The following is a 16,464-nucleotide window of genomic DNA, read 5'->3' as shown; positions in this document are numbered from 1 at the left end:
CTCTCACAGAAGAAATGCTTTCCCCCCATAAAAATAATCAAAAACAAAACTATCAACTGTATTTGAAATTTTTTTTTCCATATCAAATTTACAAAAATATTTTAAAATTCAAAATGGCGACAATCTCTCTCATTAATAACAAGTAAATAAGTGGAGAAAGTTATCAAATTAAAAAACATTGAGAAATTTACTTCGAAACCATTTTTTTACATAATATTTATTTAATTTTTCAAATAATTTCTGCAGTTATTCAAGTAAACAATATTCAAATTCTCGTAAACATTGATCGTGTTACAGTAGATAAGGTTACAAAAATTCCTATAACCGTAACAAACAGAATTTCGTTTTCCAGCATTCCTATATATACACATACACTCGTATAGAACTGTTACGCAGCATAGAACTCCATACATCTTTAGTTCTTCAGCAAAATGGTAGGCATTCAGAGCTTTCAGTACAAAGGGATTTTTTTTTAACATTCGATTTTATCTTTCAGGAAAGCTGCAGCTTGATAACCTTGTTGCTCTCGTGTATTGCTTTCTATTCACTAGCAGGTAAGCCATTAATTCAAATTTACAGGGTGGCTCATAATTTGGTTAATGTTACCTATGGTTCAAAAATGGCGGCTCGTCTCTGATTCCAGCAAAGAAAAGAAAGGAAACAGTGGGGACACACATTCTAACCTAACCGAACCAATTCTAATAAATTAATTTTGTTGGTAATAATTATGGTAATTTATTAGAATTGGTTCGGTTAGGTTAGAATGTGTGTCCCCACTGTTTCATTTCTTCTCTTTGCTGGAATCAGAGACGAGCCGCCATTTTGGATCCATAGGTAACATTAACCCATAATTTAGTTAAACCGAAACTGTTAATAGGATCACATAACTTTCCGTGTGTATATAGATTATTTTTAACGGATTTTTATCGATTTACAGAATGCAAATCCGTGGGAAACATGCCAAACACTTTCATAGACACAATGATTCAAAACAATTTAAAAACCAAATCGAATTTTCAAGATCTTAACCAGTTACCTCTACACGATAAATTGATCACAGTGGAAGTGAAGCTTCGCCTCAAGAATGGCAAAATTATGGGACTCTTCGACATCGAAAGAAACGGAAACTGCAAGGACAGAAGGCTCATGAATGCCCCATACGCGAGTCACGTATACTGCGTTGTTCGAAGCTGCGATTTCGTCTTCAATCAGGTGATCGTGACACACGATGGATACGTGTACTTGGACGAAAATTTCATGTTTAGCTTTGTGGTTGAAGTTACTTATAAAAAGGTTCACGTGTATTCTGAAATTGTGGGAACGAATTCCTTACAGAGGCCCTTTTTAACTAATTTTACCATTAACCATATAGAATTGGAGAATGTATACTATTATAATTTTCCACCGGAATATAGCGCCTACAAAAATATCATACAAACCAAATTGCTTGATTATCTAAGATCAGAAATGAATTATTTATTAAGATATTACTATTGGTATATTTTAAATAAGGCCCTGTCCAATAAAAAAACTCCATTTGTTTTTTCTGAATAATTAAAAAAATTATCAGGTGGTTTAATTTTATATTGTATACAATAAGTGTGGTTAACATCACTTGATCAGTGAAACTGTAGAACATAATTTATAAAAGCTTTTCTCTTGATGTGTTGTGTAGAATGGTATTGTCCAAATAAACACTGTCATCACAGACATCTCGAATGAGTAAACTCATCAAACTTCACTGTGTTTTACTGTTCTTTCAGTTCTAATTGAACCACTTTAAACACAATAAATTTGGTTTTTTCTGTTCACGACACAAAGCCAAAACTTTTTTAAGTTCTGTACACTTAGTAATAAAGTAACAGCTGCCAATATACAAGAATTATTCTACATTTATTGATGTATAAAATTACAAAAATATTTATTTACAGTAATTTCATTATAAATTTGATTAAATATAAACACAGGTATTCTTGATTGGCATGATTGATACGTTTTTTAAAAGTAAACTCTCCATACCACACCTAGTAGTGATCTTATTCAGTATTAAATCATACAAAAAAGTATGGCAAATGGATGGCAAAGATAGCTAAGGTGTCAGCCTACTGCTCTGGAGAACTTGGGATTGAACTTGGGATCCCCAGAAATTTTTCATGGGCAAACAGTCCCATGATTGGTATGAAAAAAGCCTTCTTCGTGGCCACAAAAATAAAGTTGGAACTGCACTAACTGAGAATTACCTGTACAAATTTGTGTGTGTTGAACATGATTGTCAATATTTATACACATTATAAAAATTTATCATCATACAAAAATTTCAATTTGATGGGTTCAATTTGTATAAAAATTCAATAGAAACATTTATCCTATCGGTTTTTAAATCACGTGACATAATACAACGGGTGTTATATACTTCAACTATATAATCTGATGTGATTGTGGAATTTTACATTCTGAAGACTGGGAGATTTTTCGTTTCCCAACGTTCTTTTGCCGATATTCTCGAATGTATAATATCCAAACACAATCCGAGAGTCTAGAATAACGGTTATTGTTTTATAAATATTCATTTGCGTCAAAATTATTTAAGATTTTTTAACCGTCTTACTTTTCTCGTATCTTCGGGAAGAATAATGCCGTCTTGTAACATTCGAGACGACCTGTACAGAGCGCTCCCTTTGTTTTCAAACATTTGCAACAGTAAGGAATCTTCATCCGCTCCTGCAATATCAAGACCTCCTTGCTGCAAAAATAAGAAAATGAATATTTTAAAATATTCTGAAAGAAAGGAAAGTAACAAGCTTACTTCTAATTTTTCATCAAATTGTGTCTCTGCCAACGGCCAGGAGAAAAGAAAATTTGGTTTAAATGTCCATCCACACTGAAAATAATGATTTACTAAAATGAAAAAATGTAGATAAATATCAAAAATTGTATACGAAGCAACTCAAACAGTTAGTTTATATTTAACAGATTTTATTCTTTGTTAATTTTAAATATAATATGAACAATTTAATTTTATAATATACGACAGAAAGACGGTACGAATAATTATTTTTAAACGTTGAAATAGAACTAATTATCTCATAAAACATAAGTGAAATTATTCTATTAATTAATGACTACAGAATATTAATTTATTTCAGATAAAATCAGATTAAAATACGTAAGAAAATGGGTTGATCTGCTTAAATCATTCTTATGTGCTCTTGAAATTCTTTTGAATTTTTCATAGAAGACCAAAAGATCACTTTCAGACAAGCCACTTGGTTGAACCATTAAATTAGTTGCACATACCGGCAACTCAGAATGCCACTATGAAGCACCAATTGGTAGTTTGTGTGAAAGGCTGCAAAAGCTTCGTGCCACTCGGTGATGGTCGTTTGTGAAGAGATCCTCATCTTCCTGCTACAGACATAACACTGATGTCCGTTTGACAGCATGCCTTCAAAATACGAGGATTTCAATGGGAAGATGAATGCATGTAACTGTGTGGCCCATCTGTAAGTGGTGTGTCACTGCTCTATCTTATTAGCAGAATTTTAAAAAAATCAAACTAAATTATTCAATACTCTATCTGCAATTTCTATAAGACTAATAAGTGAAATTTATTAAACATTAATATTTTCATAGTTAATCTGTGTTTTGAAAGGGTAAAAATATAACATTTACCATAGTAAAATTTTCGTCTGAATGGCAACCTCCTACATTAATGGTAATCTTTGGTACATTTGCACATGAATGAGCTGCTATCATTTTTGCTCTGTCTTTCAAAATATTACCTGAAAATAAGTGTATAACATCAAGTAAGGCATAAGAAATATTGTTAAAATTATTGTGTTTTCTTCCACATTACATGCTTATTACCTTGACGATTATAATCTAGTTTTTCAGGAACACCAGAGTTTTGTAAAAATATCATTGGAATCAATCTTTTTTGACATAAATGGATAAAATGTGCACCTTTCTGAGCGTCGGCAGAGGTGATTGGACCGGAATTAGCGAGTAGCCCAATCAAATACCTTTAAAGCAAACATTAAATACATATTCTGTCTGATAATCATAATACGAATGAATCGTATAACAAACCCTTTTAAAAATGCAAATCCCGTAATCAGGTGAGAACCAAATTTACTTTTGAATTCTTTAAATCCGCTTCCGTCGACAATTCTCGATATTATCTGCAAATTTAGAAAAAGTTTTGACGTTATCGCAAAGAAATTATTTCAATACATAAAATTTATTACAATAAATATTTAAATTGTTTTGATATTCATAATTTCTATAAAGTAGTGTTTCTTAACTTAGGATGCATGCACCTGTGCATTGAAGAAAGCATTTCTAGGGGTGCAAATGGTGACAATAGGTTTTTCATCTTTAGATGTGTAATATAAAATTAAAAACTGTCTTATGCTGTATAAATTTGACTCAACATCAGTGTACTATCAGAGCTCACAATAAACTGGAAATACTACAAAAATGTCCAAGACCCTCACACTACTACCCTCTCTATCTTGAACACAATTTTCAATGGGTCTAAGACCAAATTTTGAGATTCAATGGGGTGCCTCTCATTAAAAAGGTTAAGAAACACTGCTATAGAGTCTCAGTGGGAATGCCACAAAACATGCCGAGGATCTTACAAGTGTCGCATGTAAACGTTAAACATGACTCCTGAAATTGGTTTATCACTTCCTATTTCCACGTGGCTGCCCCATTTTGCTGAAGTTCATGCCACAGATTCAGTACACGGATACCATTTAACGATAAACTTGGAAAGGCTCGTAACAAGATACACAATGCAAGATTTAAATTGGTAGAATTCAAATATACTTTTGAAGAATTCATCTTATTTTCTTAGATCACAAGTTTTTAGGATGTTTTTACTTTGATTTTAATTAATTTAATTTACCAATTTTGTAACTATTGTCAAAAAAATAATAACTATTACACTACCAATAACTAACAACTTACCGCATACATATCGGATTTTCCGATAATATTTTTTCCAGCTATACCATTTAATTCGGCAGCCGAATAAACCGGTTCCAAATACTCGGGAGGAGGAGCAAATTTTTCTAAATTAAAAGTTAAAATACTTTCTCGACACATCTCGATCGCTTCCTCCTCCGTTTCGGCAAAATAGTCGGTACAACCACTAACACTGGAAAAGATTTAATAAAGATTAGGAAAACGTAAATCAAAATTTTTTGAAATTGTAAACATTAGTAATTATTCATAAAATATTCAGATTTTTCATTAATATTATATTTGTTTATCATTTATTCATTATTCTAAACAAATTCTTAAAAATTAAATATGTTTGTTTAAGAATATTGTTTTAGTATGTTGGATAATTCAAATTAAAAGTACACTGATTTCCCCACATTCATGAATAATTGGGACCGAGTAATCCTTCGCGAACGTTGAATTCTCAAACTGAGTTCAATTTTGAATGCTAAATTTATAATTCGATCCAAGAGTTTATGTATTTCTGGTGTTTTAAAAAATTTTCAGAAAAATAAATGGTTTCATTGAATAAATATACTGCAAAATGGTTTATAGTGCTGCAAAAGTCATTTTATTTAAGTCAAAAAAAAAAACAAACAAAACAGTAACATAACGTAGGACAGACACCATATAAATGAGTGAATGCAGTGATCTTTTAGCATTGCGCATTGAATATCCAGTTTACGCACGCACCAATTCCAGTTTACGCACGCACCAATTCCAGTTTACTGTAGTACGTAATTTCTCATTTCCCGAAGGGTCGAGACAATTAACAAAAGTTGAAATTTTGGCGCACAAATTTCTGATCATGAATGATTAAATTTCCAAATGCCAACATCAACAAACGTCAACAGTGTAATGTATTTAAAATGACAAACAAAGAAAGTAATTAATAAAAGATAAAGTAAAATAATTAAACTAAGATATAATAATTTGAAAGGATCAAAAGCCTCTCTACTAATATTATACTTCAAAGAATAAAACAATTTTAAAGTATTTATTCTTTGTTTAATAATTGCACTTTAATTGATTATTTTAATTAACACTAAAGAGAAATATTGTGTATAAAATAACAGATCGTGAGATATAATTCTATTATATCTGATGCAAGTTTTTTTTTATGTTCATGTAATGTTATACCAGTACATCAGCCAGATGGCCGGGCGGACAATGCAGCAGCCTACTGCTTGGAGGATCGGGCATCGAATCCGGATGAGTCTAAAAATCTCCGGGAATTTTTCGGTGGGTAATCCGACCATAAATGTCAGACCCGTCCCTCACTACCTGGTCACCCCACTGTGGGCCTGGCAGCAACCATAATGGGCTTGCTAAAAGAGACCCTCTTAATGCCCACAGGGCAGAACGAGTTTAAAAAAAAAGAAAAAAGTTATACCGGTATGTACAGTAATGGATACAACTTATAAGTCTCACATAAAATACAATAACTATTACTTTAATGTCATTCTCAAATGCACAGTATAAGCAAATTTCTCACTGCGTAATAACTGGTTCATGCTAAGTTAAAGATTATTGGCAGGTTAATCATGTCAAGGTATCAAGTATGAAGAATTTTTGGGAGAGCCAATATTATCAAAAATAGCAGGCAGAAAAATTCTTGTTCATCTGGTATAATATTGATAATTATTGGGTATTTTATTTTGTATTATCTCGTATTAATCTATTACATTAATTTGTTATGTTATACTAACTCCAGCTTTATGTAATACTTTAACCCCCTTGTAATGAACTAAGGTTCAAACGATAAAGAATTGATATAATATTGAAAGACAGAGTTCTAAACAGTAAATCTTTTAAAAATTTTAACATTTTTAAACAGAGCAAGATTTATTTATTCAGTTTTCATTTTATGAAAGCTTTATTAATTTAATTATATGACAAAATAGAGGAATGTTATACTTCTAAGAGCTTTATTCTAAAATTACAACTACAGTAAAGCATCGATTATCCGAATATCGATCAATCGAAATGTCAATTAACGGAAAGCTTTCCGGTCGGTAAATTTAAATTTCCGCTAGTGCCGTGGCAATACAATCTTTGGCTATGTCTTGAGCTACTCCAATAATATTTTTGTTGATGTGCGTGTTTTAACTGGCAGCACTGGCGCGACCACGAGAGGGTACTGAAGGACGTGCCAGGATTTGAACGAATTTCAACATGTGATAGATTAATATATTTTTTCATACATAATTGGTTATCCGAAAAATCGATTTTCCGAACAACCCTAGTTCCCAATTGATTCGGATAACGATGCTCTACTGTACATGCTTCCTTGAGTCATACAAAAGTTTTTGTAATCTGTAACTTATGCACTTTCAAATACTTTTCGCCAATCTTTGGATGCAAAACAAAACTTGCAATAGATGAGAAGTGTCCAAAAGTGCTTAGGCTATAGATTATAGAAAATTTGTAATACTCTAGAAGCAGCAGGTACTTATTATAATTTTACAATAAATTTCAAAATCCATGCAAATTTTCCATCAAATAAATCCATGCAATTTTGCATGGATTTATTAATCAGATGTTCAAAATAATAATTTAATTAATTATCATCCTCCTTAACTATTCCTTCAAATTTCAATGTTAAAACATTTGATTGAATGAATGATTAAAGTTCATTTAAACATAAAATTAGTATTTCATTATTTAAATATTTTTTTCTTTAACTGCCATTTAAGTAGAAATAATTTTTAAAAGTGTTTAATTTCGGCATTTCAAATGAACTATGTGTCTATGATTTACGTAAAATTTCTATTGTATTTTATAGCTAATAAATACTGTTTTATGATGTGCCTAGTGTTACAAAAATTCCTTATGAATAAATACTGACATTTTTCAATATCAAAGGCAACGAAGAAATTTATACTGTTTGTAGAATTTTTATATTACATGTAAACATTAACTGGTTTAATTTCTTGTATAATTAAAGTAATTTCAATAATAGAATATCAAACATAAATTATTACCGACAGTGTAAGTCCGCTCCGCCTAGCTCTTCTTCCGTTACTACTTCGCCCGTTGCTGCCTTCACTAAAGGTGGACCGCCAAGAAAAATTGTTCCGATTCTGTCGATAATTATTGCTTCTTCGGCCATTGTGGGTGCATATGCTCCACCGGCAGTACTGCTTCCACATACAATTGCAATCTGTTTAATAATTTATAAATTATTATTTTTGCATTTAGTTATGTAGTAACAATTTGTTTTATTCATTTCAATACTTTTTTTATTGAAACAATAAAGATTATTAAATATTAATGCAACAAACAATATTTTATTCATATACATAGGATCTTCCAAAAACAATTCTTCCATTTTAAATTATGGTAATTATTATCTGAGAACATCATAATGTACATTAAAACAAAACTGTTCAAGTTCTATATTTGCCCATTACAATTTCTCCACACATGCATTTCATGTCAAACGACACACGTCCAACCAATACTCAAATTCTTCCAACGTTTGCTATGGCACATCTGTCATCACTCCTCCCACAGCAGCCACAATTTCACAGCTCCTGCAGATTACTCATATTACACAATGATGCATGATTTGGACTTCTCTATTGTCACAATTTTCACTTACAGTGCTTCCTAGAGGTAGTAGACAGCAAGATGTTTGAATGTAGATGGAGACGAAACTCTAACAGTTACTCTATTGACTGGTGTGTGTTGCATATTTCTTGGTTAATAATTAACATACGGTCGACTCTGCACAAGTCGACACCCGGATAACTCGTCACTCGTCGGTTACGTAGCAAATTTTTTGTGGTCCCGGCCGACTTACATAAGCATTAATGTTATTAACCTTAAAAAACTCGGTTTACTCGACATCGTTTAAACTCGTCACCACTGGATAAATCAACATACTTTTTCTGTTTCACACTTTTTAGAATTCTGATAAGTCGACTCCCCCCTGAAAAATGAGTTTACACCACACAGCTTATTGTACGATGTGAAATCATTTTTTCAGGAGGGGAGTCAACTTATCAAATGTCAAAAAAGTGTGAAACCAAAAAAGTATGTTGATTTATCCAGTGGTGACAAATTAAACGATGTCGAGTAAACCAAGTTTTTTTAACATTAATAACATTATTGCCTATGTAAGTCGGCCGGGACCACAGAAATCTGTCTAATTAACCTACGGTGACAAGTTATCCGGGTGTCGACTTATGCGGAGTCGACTGTAATTTAAAATGGTAGCATTCATTTTGGAAAACACCGTATACATAACCTGTGGAATTCCTTTAGCAGAACCGATGGCTTCGTTTCGGAAAATTCTACCTCCGTGATCTCTGTCGGAAAATACTTCAGACTGCAATAAAATCGAGATGTTAGAAAAAATTATTTCAGCTGTCTGGAAATTTTCAAACTTACTTGAAGTGGTAGAAAAGCACCTCCACTATCTATTAAAAGTACTCCCGGTATACGATTAATCGAACAAATTTTCTGAGTTCTGATATTTTTCTCCACCCCTATGGGAAAAAACGTCCCGCCTTTAACGGTTGCGTCGGAGCCTCCCGCTAGACAATAATGGCCATGAATCTGTCCTATTGCTTTAAACGAATGTAAATAATGTATTATATTTCTATAAAAATATTTAAATTTTAATTAGTAAAAAGCACATTCTTATCATCATTAGGTAGAGAGATACAATTATAATTATCTAATGAAATATTTTTAATAAATTTATTTAAACCCATAAAGAAACCTATTGTATTGAACTCAGTAATTAATCAACATCTTCCCAAATACTTTTGGATCTAGTAAATCCATCTTTGGAAGATAATAGTAAAAATATAGTACTAAGTTCCTCTAAAGATAAACTTCATATCTTCTCACATACTTTCTAACCTGTTACTATATTTTGTCTAATAAACAGCACGCTGTCTATACATTTTCCAGCTTGCAACTGTATTGTTTATTAATGTGTGCTAGTGTTTCTGAAATTTCCTGATTTCACTTTATTAATGTTTGAGCCCAACACTTAACATACACTTTATTTCAAACATATAATAAGAGTGACAATGCTGAACAGACAATACATTTTTCAGCTTAAAATAAGCTTTATCTTCCTCCATTAAACAGCACACAGTTTTAGAGGGTGTCGTCTATAACTTTTGTCATCTTGGAGCTACACTATTTATTAAAATAAACACAGCATATATTGTTTTGCAACTCCAATAAAGTAGCTTTCTTTCTCAATTTAAAAAGTTAGTGTTTTTCTTAAATATTATTGAGGTTAAGGCTGAAGTTTTAAACGCAAAAATGTGTACGTCGGACATTCGATGCCACTTTCCCATAAGCCTAGAAGTTTGACAATGACATTTGGAATGTCGAGCATGATTCCACTGACTTTCCAAACACCATTGTCAAACTTCTAGGCTTACTAGAAAGTGGCACTGAACGTCCGACGTACACATTTTTGCATTTAAAACTTCAGCCTCAACCTCGCTATTTATTTAATTTCAAATTATTCTGAAAAGATATTTCTGTTGAAATATGTCTTAATTTATTCTTTTACTTGTCATAAAATTACCTCAATTAACATCACAAATCTAACCTTCAATTATTACTGTTCTATTCTTTCCCCCCTTTTTTCTCCCCATCCCATTCCCTTCCCCCATCCTTCTCTCACCCTCTCTATCACCCCCCTTTCTTATTGGCAACACCCCTGGGTACGCCATTTCTTTCGCACACTATCACTAACACTATTACTTTGTAAAAACCTGCTTTATAGATTGAAAGAATGGCATAATGACCTCAAAGGCTTCCATCAAGAACCTTAACTTGTTGTATTCATAAATTTTATCTAATTACTCATTCTTTATCAAATACAAACAATTACTGGATTAAAAAAAATCATATAAATACATCTGAAGTTTTATCAGATAAGATTATATTTTCAATGAAATAATTTTAAGATACATTTAACTTCAAAATATAATTTTTAAAAATTATATAGAATATTTTTGACAGTCAACATGTTAAATATTTTTGAATTGAGACATTTAATTACAGATATTACATTCAACGAGTTAACAAATTCACTATAATACTGTACCTACAACCAAGCCAGCAGCCGAAATATTCCCGTAATCCATTCCCAATCCGGCTAGAAGTCCAATTTCTAAAACTGGCGATTCCGGATCGAACAGTTTTTGCAGACGATGTCGTACGAGTAACTTCTTCTTAACGTTTACGTGCTTTTTGATAGCCTTTTCGCTTCCTCCGGCCAATGCCATATCTTGAACTGATTTTAAACATAAATGTATTCTATTCGATTTTTCTACAGAAGTTTTGAATTCTGAACTCTGTGAATCAATCGATCCATCTAAAACCTATCATCATTAAAAAAAAAAAAAGGTAATATAAAACATACTGTTGATCAAATAAGTGTTTACACAATTGAATGATTTCGGTATTAATAAATTTATTCAAATTTAATGTGTAAAGTATAAAAGTATTTCTTACTCTCTAATTTAATAAACTAAACTAAATATCAACACAACTTTCTTTATTTATAAATCTAGAAAAATACATTTAATCAAATGGATTTTCTGATTTTTAAGAAATCAGAAAATGTTTTTTTTTTATATAAATGTATCAGACCATTTGTCATTCCATCATGAGACGTTTCTAATTTAATGAAGATTTAAATCACAGTATTCTAAACTAGTTATTCTATTTGGGTGTGTAAAATGTACATTACGTAGATCCAAACTTCAAATCAAACATTCGAACGACCTCAAATATACGTAATATTTGAAGTATGAGGATCATTCAAAAAGAAACGAGCTGGAGGCTGGAATGTGAAAACCGATGACAAAATTGTAATATCGTTGCGTGTGTAAGAATGTGTGGTTCCGACAACAGCACGGAAGATCACAGCCTGCCACTAGAGGGTCGCGGGTGCATACCACATGACTACAAAGCTAGCAGAAACACGCGTCAATCATCCACCGCAGTCAGTCGTGTTGTAAACACGACTGACAGCGATGGACGATTGACTCTGCGGTCCTGGGTAACGACTCCATCAACCAGCTGGACATTGTCATCAGTAATGCGGTGTGGTGTTCCTGACCGCGCATCATTGGCTAACGACACCCGCCCTTCCCCGAAGCGCTTGTGCGACACCTTGACCCTTGCAAGGAACATGCAAGGAACACGCAGTGTTCACTGTACACTTGTGACATTCTTCGATGAATGTCTGTTCCCCTACTCCTTCCACTGTCAGAAAACAATCAATACCTCTTTGCTCTTCTTCTGACGCCTCCATTTCACCGTTTACAACATAACTGACTGCAGTGGATGATTGACGTGTGTTTCTGCTAGCTTTGTAGTCATGTGGTATGCACCCACGACCCTCTAGCGGCGGGCTGTGATCTTCCATGCTGTTGTCGGAACCACACATTCTTACACACGCAACGATATTACAATTTTGTCATCGGTTTTCACATTCCAGCCTCCAGCTCGTTTCTTTTTGAATGATCCTCATATATTTTACATCAGTAATAACCACTTGTGACCTGCATGGTCTGTCCACAAGACAGACAATAATGACATATTTCAGCACACATTATTTTTCAATAATTGTGTTAAGTATAGCATTGTTCAGAGTCTTGCACAAGTTACAAAAATTGGAATATCAGCTCTTGTAACTGGTTATTCTCACAGGCATCCACAATGTTTACATTAGCGACTGTAAGTTAAGATAAAATGTAAATGGTTTTTTAATCTAATTTCCCGACATTTTGGTTTCTTATAACAGTGTTTTCAGGAAGAGCTTGTTTGGTAATTTTTGTCAGCGTGGTAAATTGGGAGTTACACATACATCAAGGTGTGCCCCTCGCCAGTTCAAAAGTTGCCATCCCTTGAGTCTCATGAAGTTGGCCATTGCTGTTTAACACATTCAAACAGTAGGGCTGATTTAGAATGAGGTGATTTGAATGTTCGTTAAAGTACAAAGATCTCATAATGGAATGACCTTCTGAAAGAATTTACTATTTATTTAATACAAACAAGATATTTTCTGGCTTCTTGAAAACTTGAGTGTTTTCTTAACTAATCAATTTATCTCTATGGAGCCATCACATCCCCAGAATCATATAATATTATATAATAAACTAATAGAGTTATTAACTTACCTTAAAAGAAGGTAATTTTGTACTTAAACATCTAATAGTATATTTACAAAACTGAAAATTATTTCTATTTATCAACATTTTGAAGTCATTACCCTATAAAAAAAACACAAACATATTTAAATAATAATATAAATATATTATTATATTATATTAAACAATATACCAATAAGACATCAATTCTTTAATCTCATATAATAAACAAACATTCACACATTAAAATGATCATATCATAAATAATAAAATACCAATATTATAAAGAGCTTAATATAAATTATTTTTTTAATCTGAATGGACCATATATAAGATGGAAGTCCTGTAAAATTAAAATGGAGCTGAAAAATTTGAAGTTGCCATATCACTAATGGCATCATGTAATGCTGTAATGTCTAAACAAATTTACAGCCATCACCAGTCATATCTAAAGCTGTACATAAGAACAATAGACAATATCCATGGAGTAAGAAAAGTCAAAGGAAACAACAATCTAGGTCTGATCCTTTGCAAAATACTAACCGGGTTGCTCATTAAACACACGATAGGCTTAACAGAGCATGCGGCACGACTCCAGTCATGCCCAGGAAGTATTCGGTGTGACAGCGTTTCTCGGGTTTTATGAACTTTAGCCCTCTCTAGTAATGCAGAGAGCACTTGACTTCTAGCATCGTTTTCAGGAATAGTTCCGGAGTTTTTCACTTTTAAATTTACCCAATTTTTAAGGATCTTCAATATTTCAGATAGGCAGATTTCAGGAGAGAGCAAAGGGGTTGTCCGCAAATGACATTCATACTAGAAGAGAGGGAGGGGGTTACGACAAGTCAAACAAAAAGTTGGATAAGGGGAAAGGAAGAAGTTGAGCTTCAGTGAATGAATGTTTATTTCAATAAATTTTATACAGTTCATACATTTTATTATATTTATTTCAGAATTTCTTGTATGTTTCATTTCTACTTATGATATCTATCATTCATAAAGTGATAAAGGTTTAAAAGGGGGGTCAAGTTTTGCTGGACGTCCAAAAAGAGGTTATGGAAACTTGGACAAACTGGGACAAAAGAGGGTGGGGTAGTAAAAATTTCAAGAAAAATGAGAGTGTAATTTATGGACAGCACCAAAGGGTCACATGTACGCCATTGGTTTCTTTTGACTTTTTTACTCCTGTGGGAATAGTGTATAACTCTGATAAGATCTGAACCATCTCATTCAAAGCTGCAATTTTACCATAAGGCAGAAGAAGAATACAGAAGGCAGAAGAAGAAACAGCATAAAAATATAATTCGATTATAATTATAAAAAATTTATAAATCATATAATAAAAAATAATTTAGTGATAAGAAATATAAAGTAAAAGGGTAATTTTGCAGATGCGAATGACACTGTTGGGACCTTAACAGAGCTCACAAAAGCAAAAAAAGTCAAAGAAACCATATTTCTGTATGTGACCCTCTGCGAGATATAGCCTCCTGAAATCAGCCTACTTCCAGGTGCTATAAAGAGTCACTCCACACACTCCACCAAGCCTATCGCATATTTAACACAGTTTGGCACAATGATCAGACATTCTAACAATATTTATCGGTAAAGAATAAAGAAAAGTCCGACATGCGGCCCTTTACAAGACGTTCGCCTCCAAATGCGGAACCCCAACGGCAACAGTTCCGTTGCCATCTTGCTTGCAGACATCACATTTGCAAGCAAGTTATATTTTAGGCATGGTGACCAGAGTCTTTACCATAAATAATAAATGCATTAACTTATACAAATCAAAAACAATTTTCACCTCAAACCAATGCCTATTTTCCACACTCTGCATCGGTTGAGGCTGCCATCACTTGCTTCGACCAACACTCCGCATGTAGTCGTGCGTTTCAGCGCTGACTATCACTATCACTCGCATATCAGTGTCCACACGAGCCTAGCTCCCATACCCCCTAAAACTATATAATATCGAGTACTCCCCAAACAGTAGACTGGGCTACTGGGCCGAACAGTCATGCACGACTCCCGAAGCAGGCCGGTTTCGGGGAACTATATCTCGTGAAGGGTCGCATGTAGATATAGTTCCTTTGACTTTTTTGCTTCTACGGGCAAAGTCTACAGCTCTGTTAAGGTCCAAACAGTGTCATTCACATCTGAAACTGTGCCAAATAAGAGTATATGTATTGTCATATATATATATATATATATATCTTTGTTATCAATACTAAAAAGCTGTGTAATCTTATCAAATGTCAAAGTTTATATTTTGTAATTCACAGTTAAAAATTAAATAGGAATAATTTTTCTGTATAACACTTACTTTTGAAATTGATCACTTGATCAATTTCATAAATAAAGTACACGTGGGGTCAGCAACCTGATAAAAAAAAAAAAAAAAAAAAAGATTAGTAAACAGTCACATTATTATTATTTATCTGACGTTTCGAGCTTTTATAGTCTGTTCGCAATCAAATAACGATACAAAATGTCGTAATGAAACAAGAACTTTACTTTAAACGTAGCTTTAATTCGTTAAAACAACATTCAAATCGACTACTACTTACTGAAAATCAGCTGACTGGAGATAATATTTCCACCGCTAGAGGCGCTCTTAAAGTTGATTCGTGCTTTTTTTTTTGCGATAACAATTGATGAAATGTGTTTATTTATTTAGTTATTTTTTTCAACGATTTTTTCGGACAGGTCGAAAAATTTTTCCCAGGAATTTTTCGGTGTGGTCTGACCGGATATGTCGGCTTTGTCCCACACCACCTGGCCGCCACATTGTAAGCTTGACCGAACTCATAAGGGGCTTGCTAAAAGAGCCAGCCCTCTTGGTGCCCACAAAAGGAAAACCCCTGGGTGCGCCAATGTCACTAGCAGTTAGTCTTTGGTTTCAGCTCGATCGACGGGCTGACTAGTTAAAATTTTTCAAGTTTTTTTAGCGTGTCTAAAACCCAGGGATGAATTTCATCTGTGACGCGTCATAGCTTCACGAAGCCCAGGTATTTTAAAGTACCCGATGTACAGTGTTCACTTCAGATACTTTTCTTTTCGAGGAAGTTTTCTTTTATATATAATCGGTTTAAGGCTCCTGTCGGTGGGAATCCCAGACAATTTCCCATTTTTTTCATAGGATAACGCGCCACTAAGTTTCCTATAAAAAATCATCCCAGGAAGTATTCCTTTGCTAAACCGCCTTCGTATTGCATTGCCTTATTCCATTCATCAACGACGAACAGCCAATGATAATACAAAAATAAATTAACACACCAAAATATTTTAAAAAATTAAAACATTGTAAAGTAAAAAT

At 33.1% G+C, this 16,464-nt stretch overlaps 1 protein-coding gene and 1 long non-coding RNA gene across 2 annotated transcripts; one reads left to right on the top strand and one right to left on the bottom strand.

Annotated features, from left to right (window-relative positions):
- Positions 1–350: 350 nt before the first annotated feature.
- LOC136972000 (uncharacterized) lies at positions 351–1,554 on the top strand. The gene is made up of 3 exons (XR_010880263.1): positions 351–434; positions 497–554; positions 938–1,554. It is a non-coding gene; the product is annotated as an uncharacterized lncRNA (long non-coding RNA).
- A 320-nt stretch (positions 1,555–1,874) lies between these two features.
- LOC136971996 (methylcrotonoyl-CoA carboxylase beta chain, mitochondrial-like) lies at positions 1,875–15,681 on the bottom strand. The gene is made up of 13 exons (XM_067266533.1): positions 15,663–15,681; positions 13,176–13,268; positions 11,093–11,369; positions 9,406–9,584; positions 9,263–9,343; positions 7,995–8,173; positions 4,975–5,164; positions 4,090–4,181; positions 3,868–4,022; positions 3,673–3,782; positions 2,807–2,881; positions 2,609–2,743; positions 1,875–2,536 (listed from the first exon to the last, which is right to left on the bottom strand). Exons 2-13 carry the CDS (start codon positions 13,251–13,253, stop codon positions 2,447–2,449), a joined length of 1,641 nt encoding a protein of 546 aa, XP_067122634.1. The 5' UTR covers positions 13,254–13,268; positions 15,663–15,681; the 3' UTR covers positions 1,875–2,446.
- Positions 15,682–16,464: the final 783 nt, after the last annotated feature.

The sequence above is a fragment of the Centruroides vittatus genome, unplaced genomic scaffold (assembly GCF_030686945.1).
Source record: "Centruroides vittatus isolate TY-2023 unplaced genomic scaffold, ASM3068694v2 contig_2747, whole genome shotgun sequence".
NCBI classification, from domain to species: Eukaryota; Metazoa; Arthropoda; class Arachnida; order Scorpiones; family Buthidae; genus Centruroides; species Centruroides vittatus.
The sequence above is the reverse complement of the archived record's forward strand: the minus strand, read 5'-3'. Positions and strand labels throughout refer to the sequence as shown.

Excerpts from the sequence above, each read along its gene's own strand:
- LOC136971996 (XM_067266533.1), bottom strand. The coding sequence starts at position 13,253 with ATGTTGATAAATAGAAATAATTTTCAGTTTTGTAAATATACTATTAGA. Across the intron at positions 5,165-7,994 it reads GGAGCGGACTTACACTGTCG|TGTTAGTGGTTGTACCGACT; the intron begins GTAATAATTTAT and ends AATCTTTTCCAG. Across the intron at positions 4,182-4,974 it reads GAAAATCCGATATGTATGCG|ATAATATCGAGAATTGTCGA; the intron begins GTAAGTTGTTAG and ends CTAAATTTGCAG.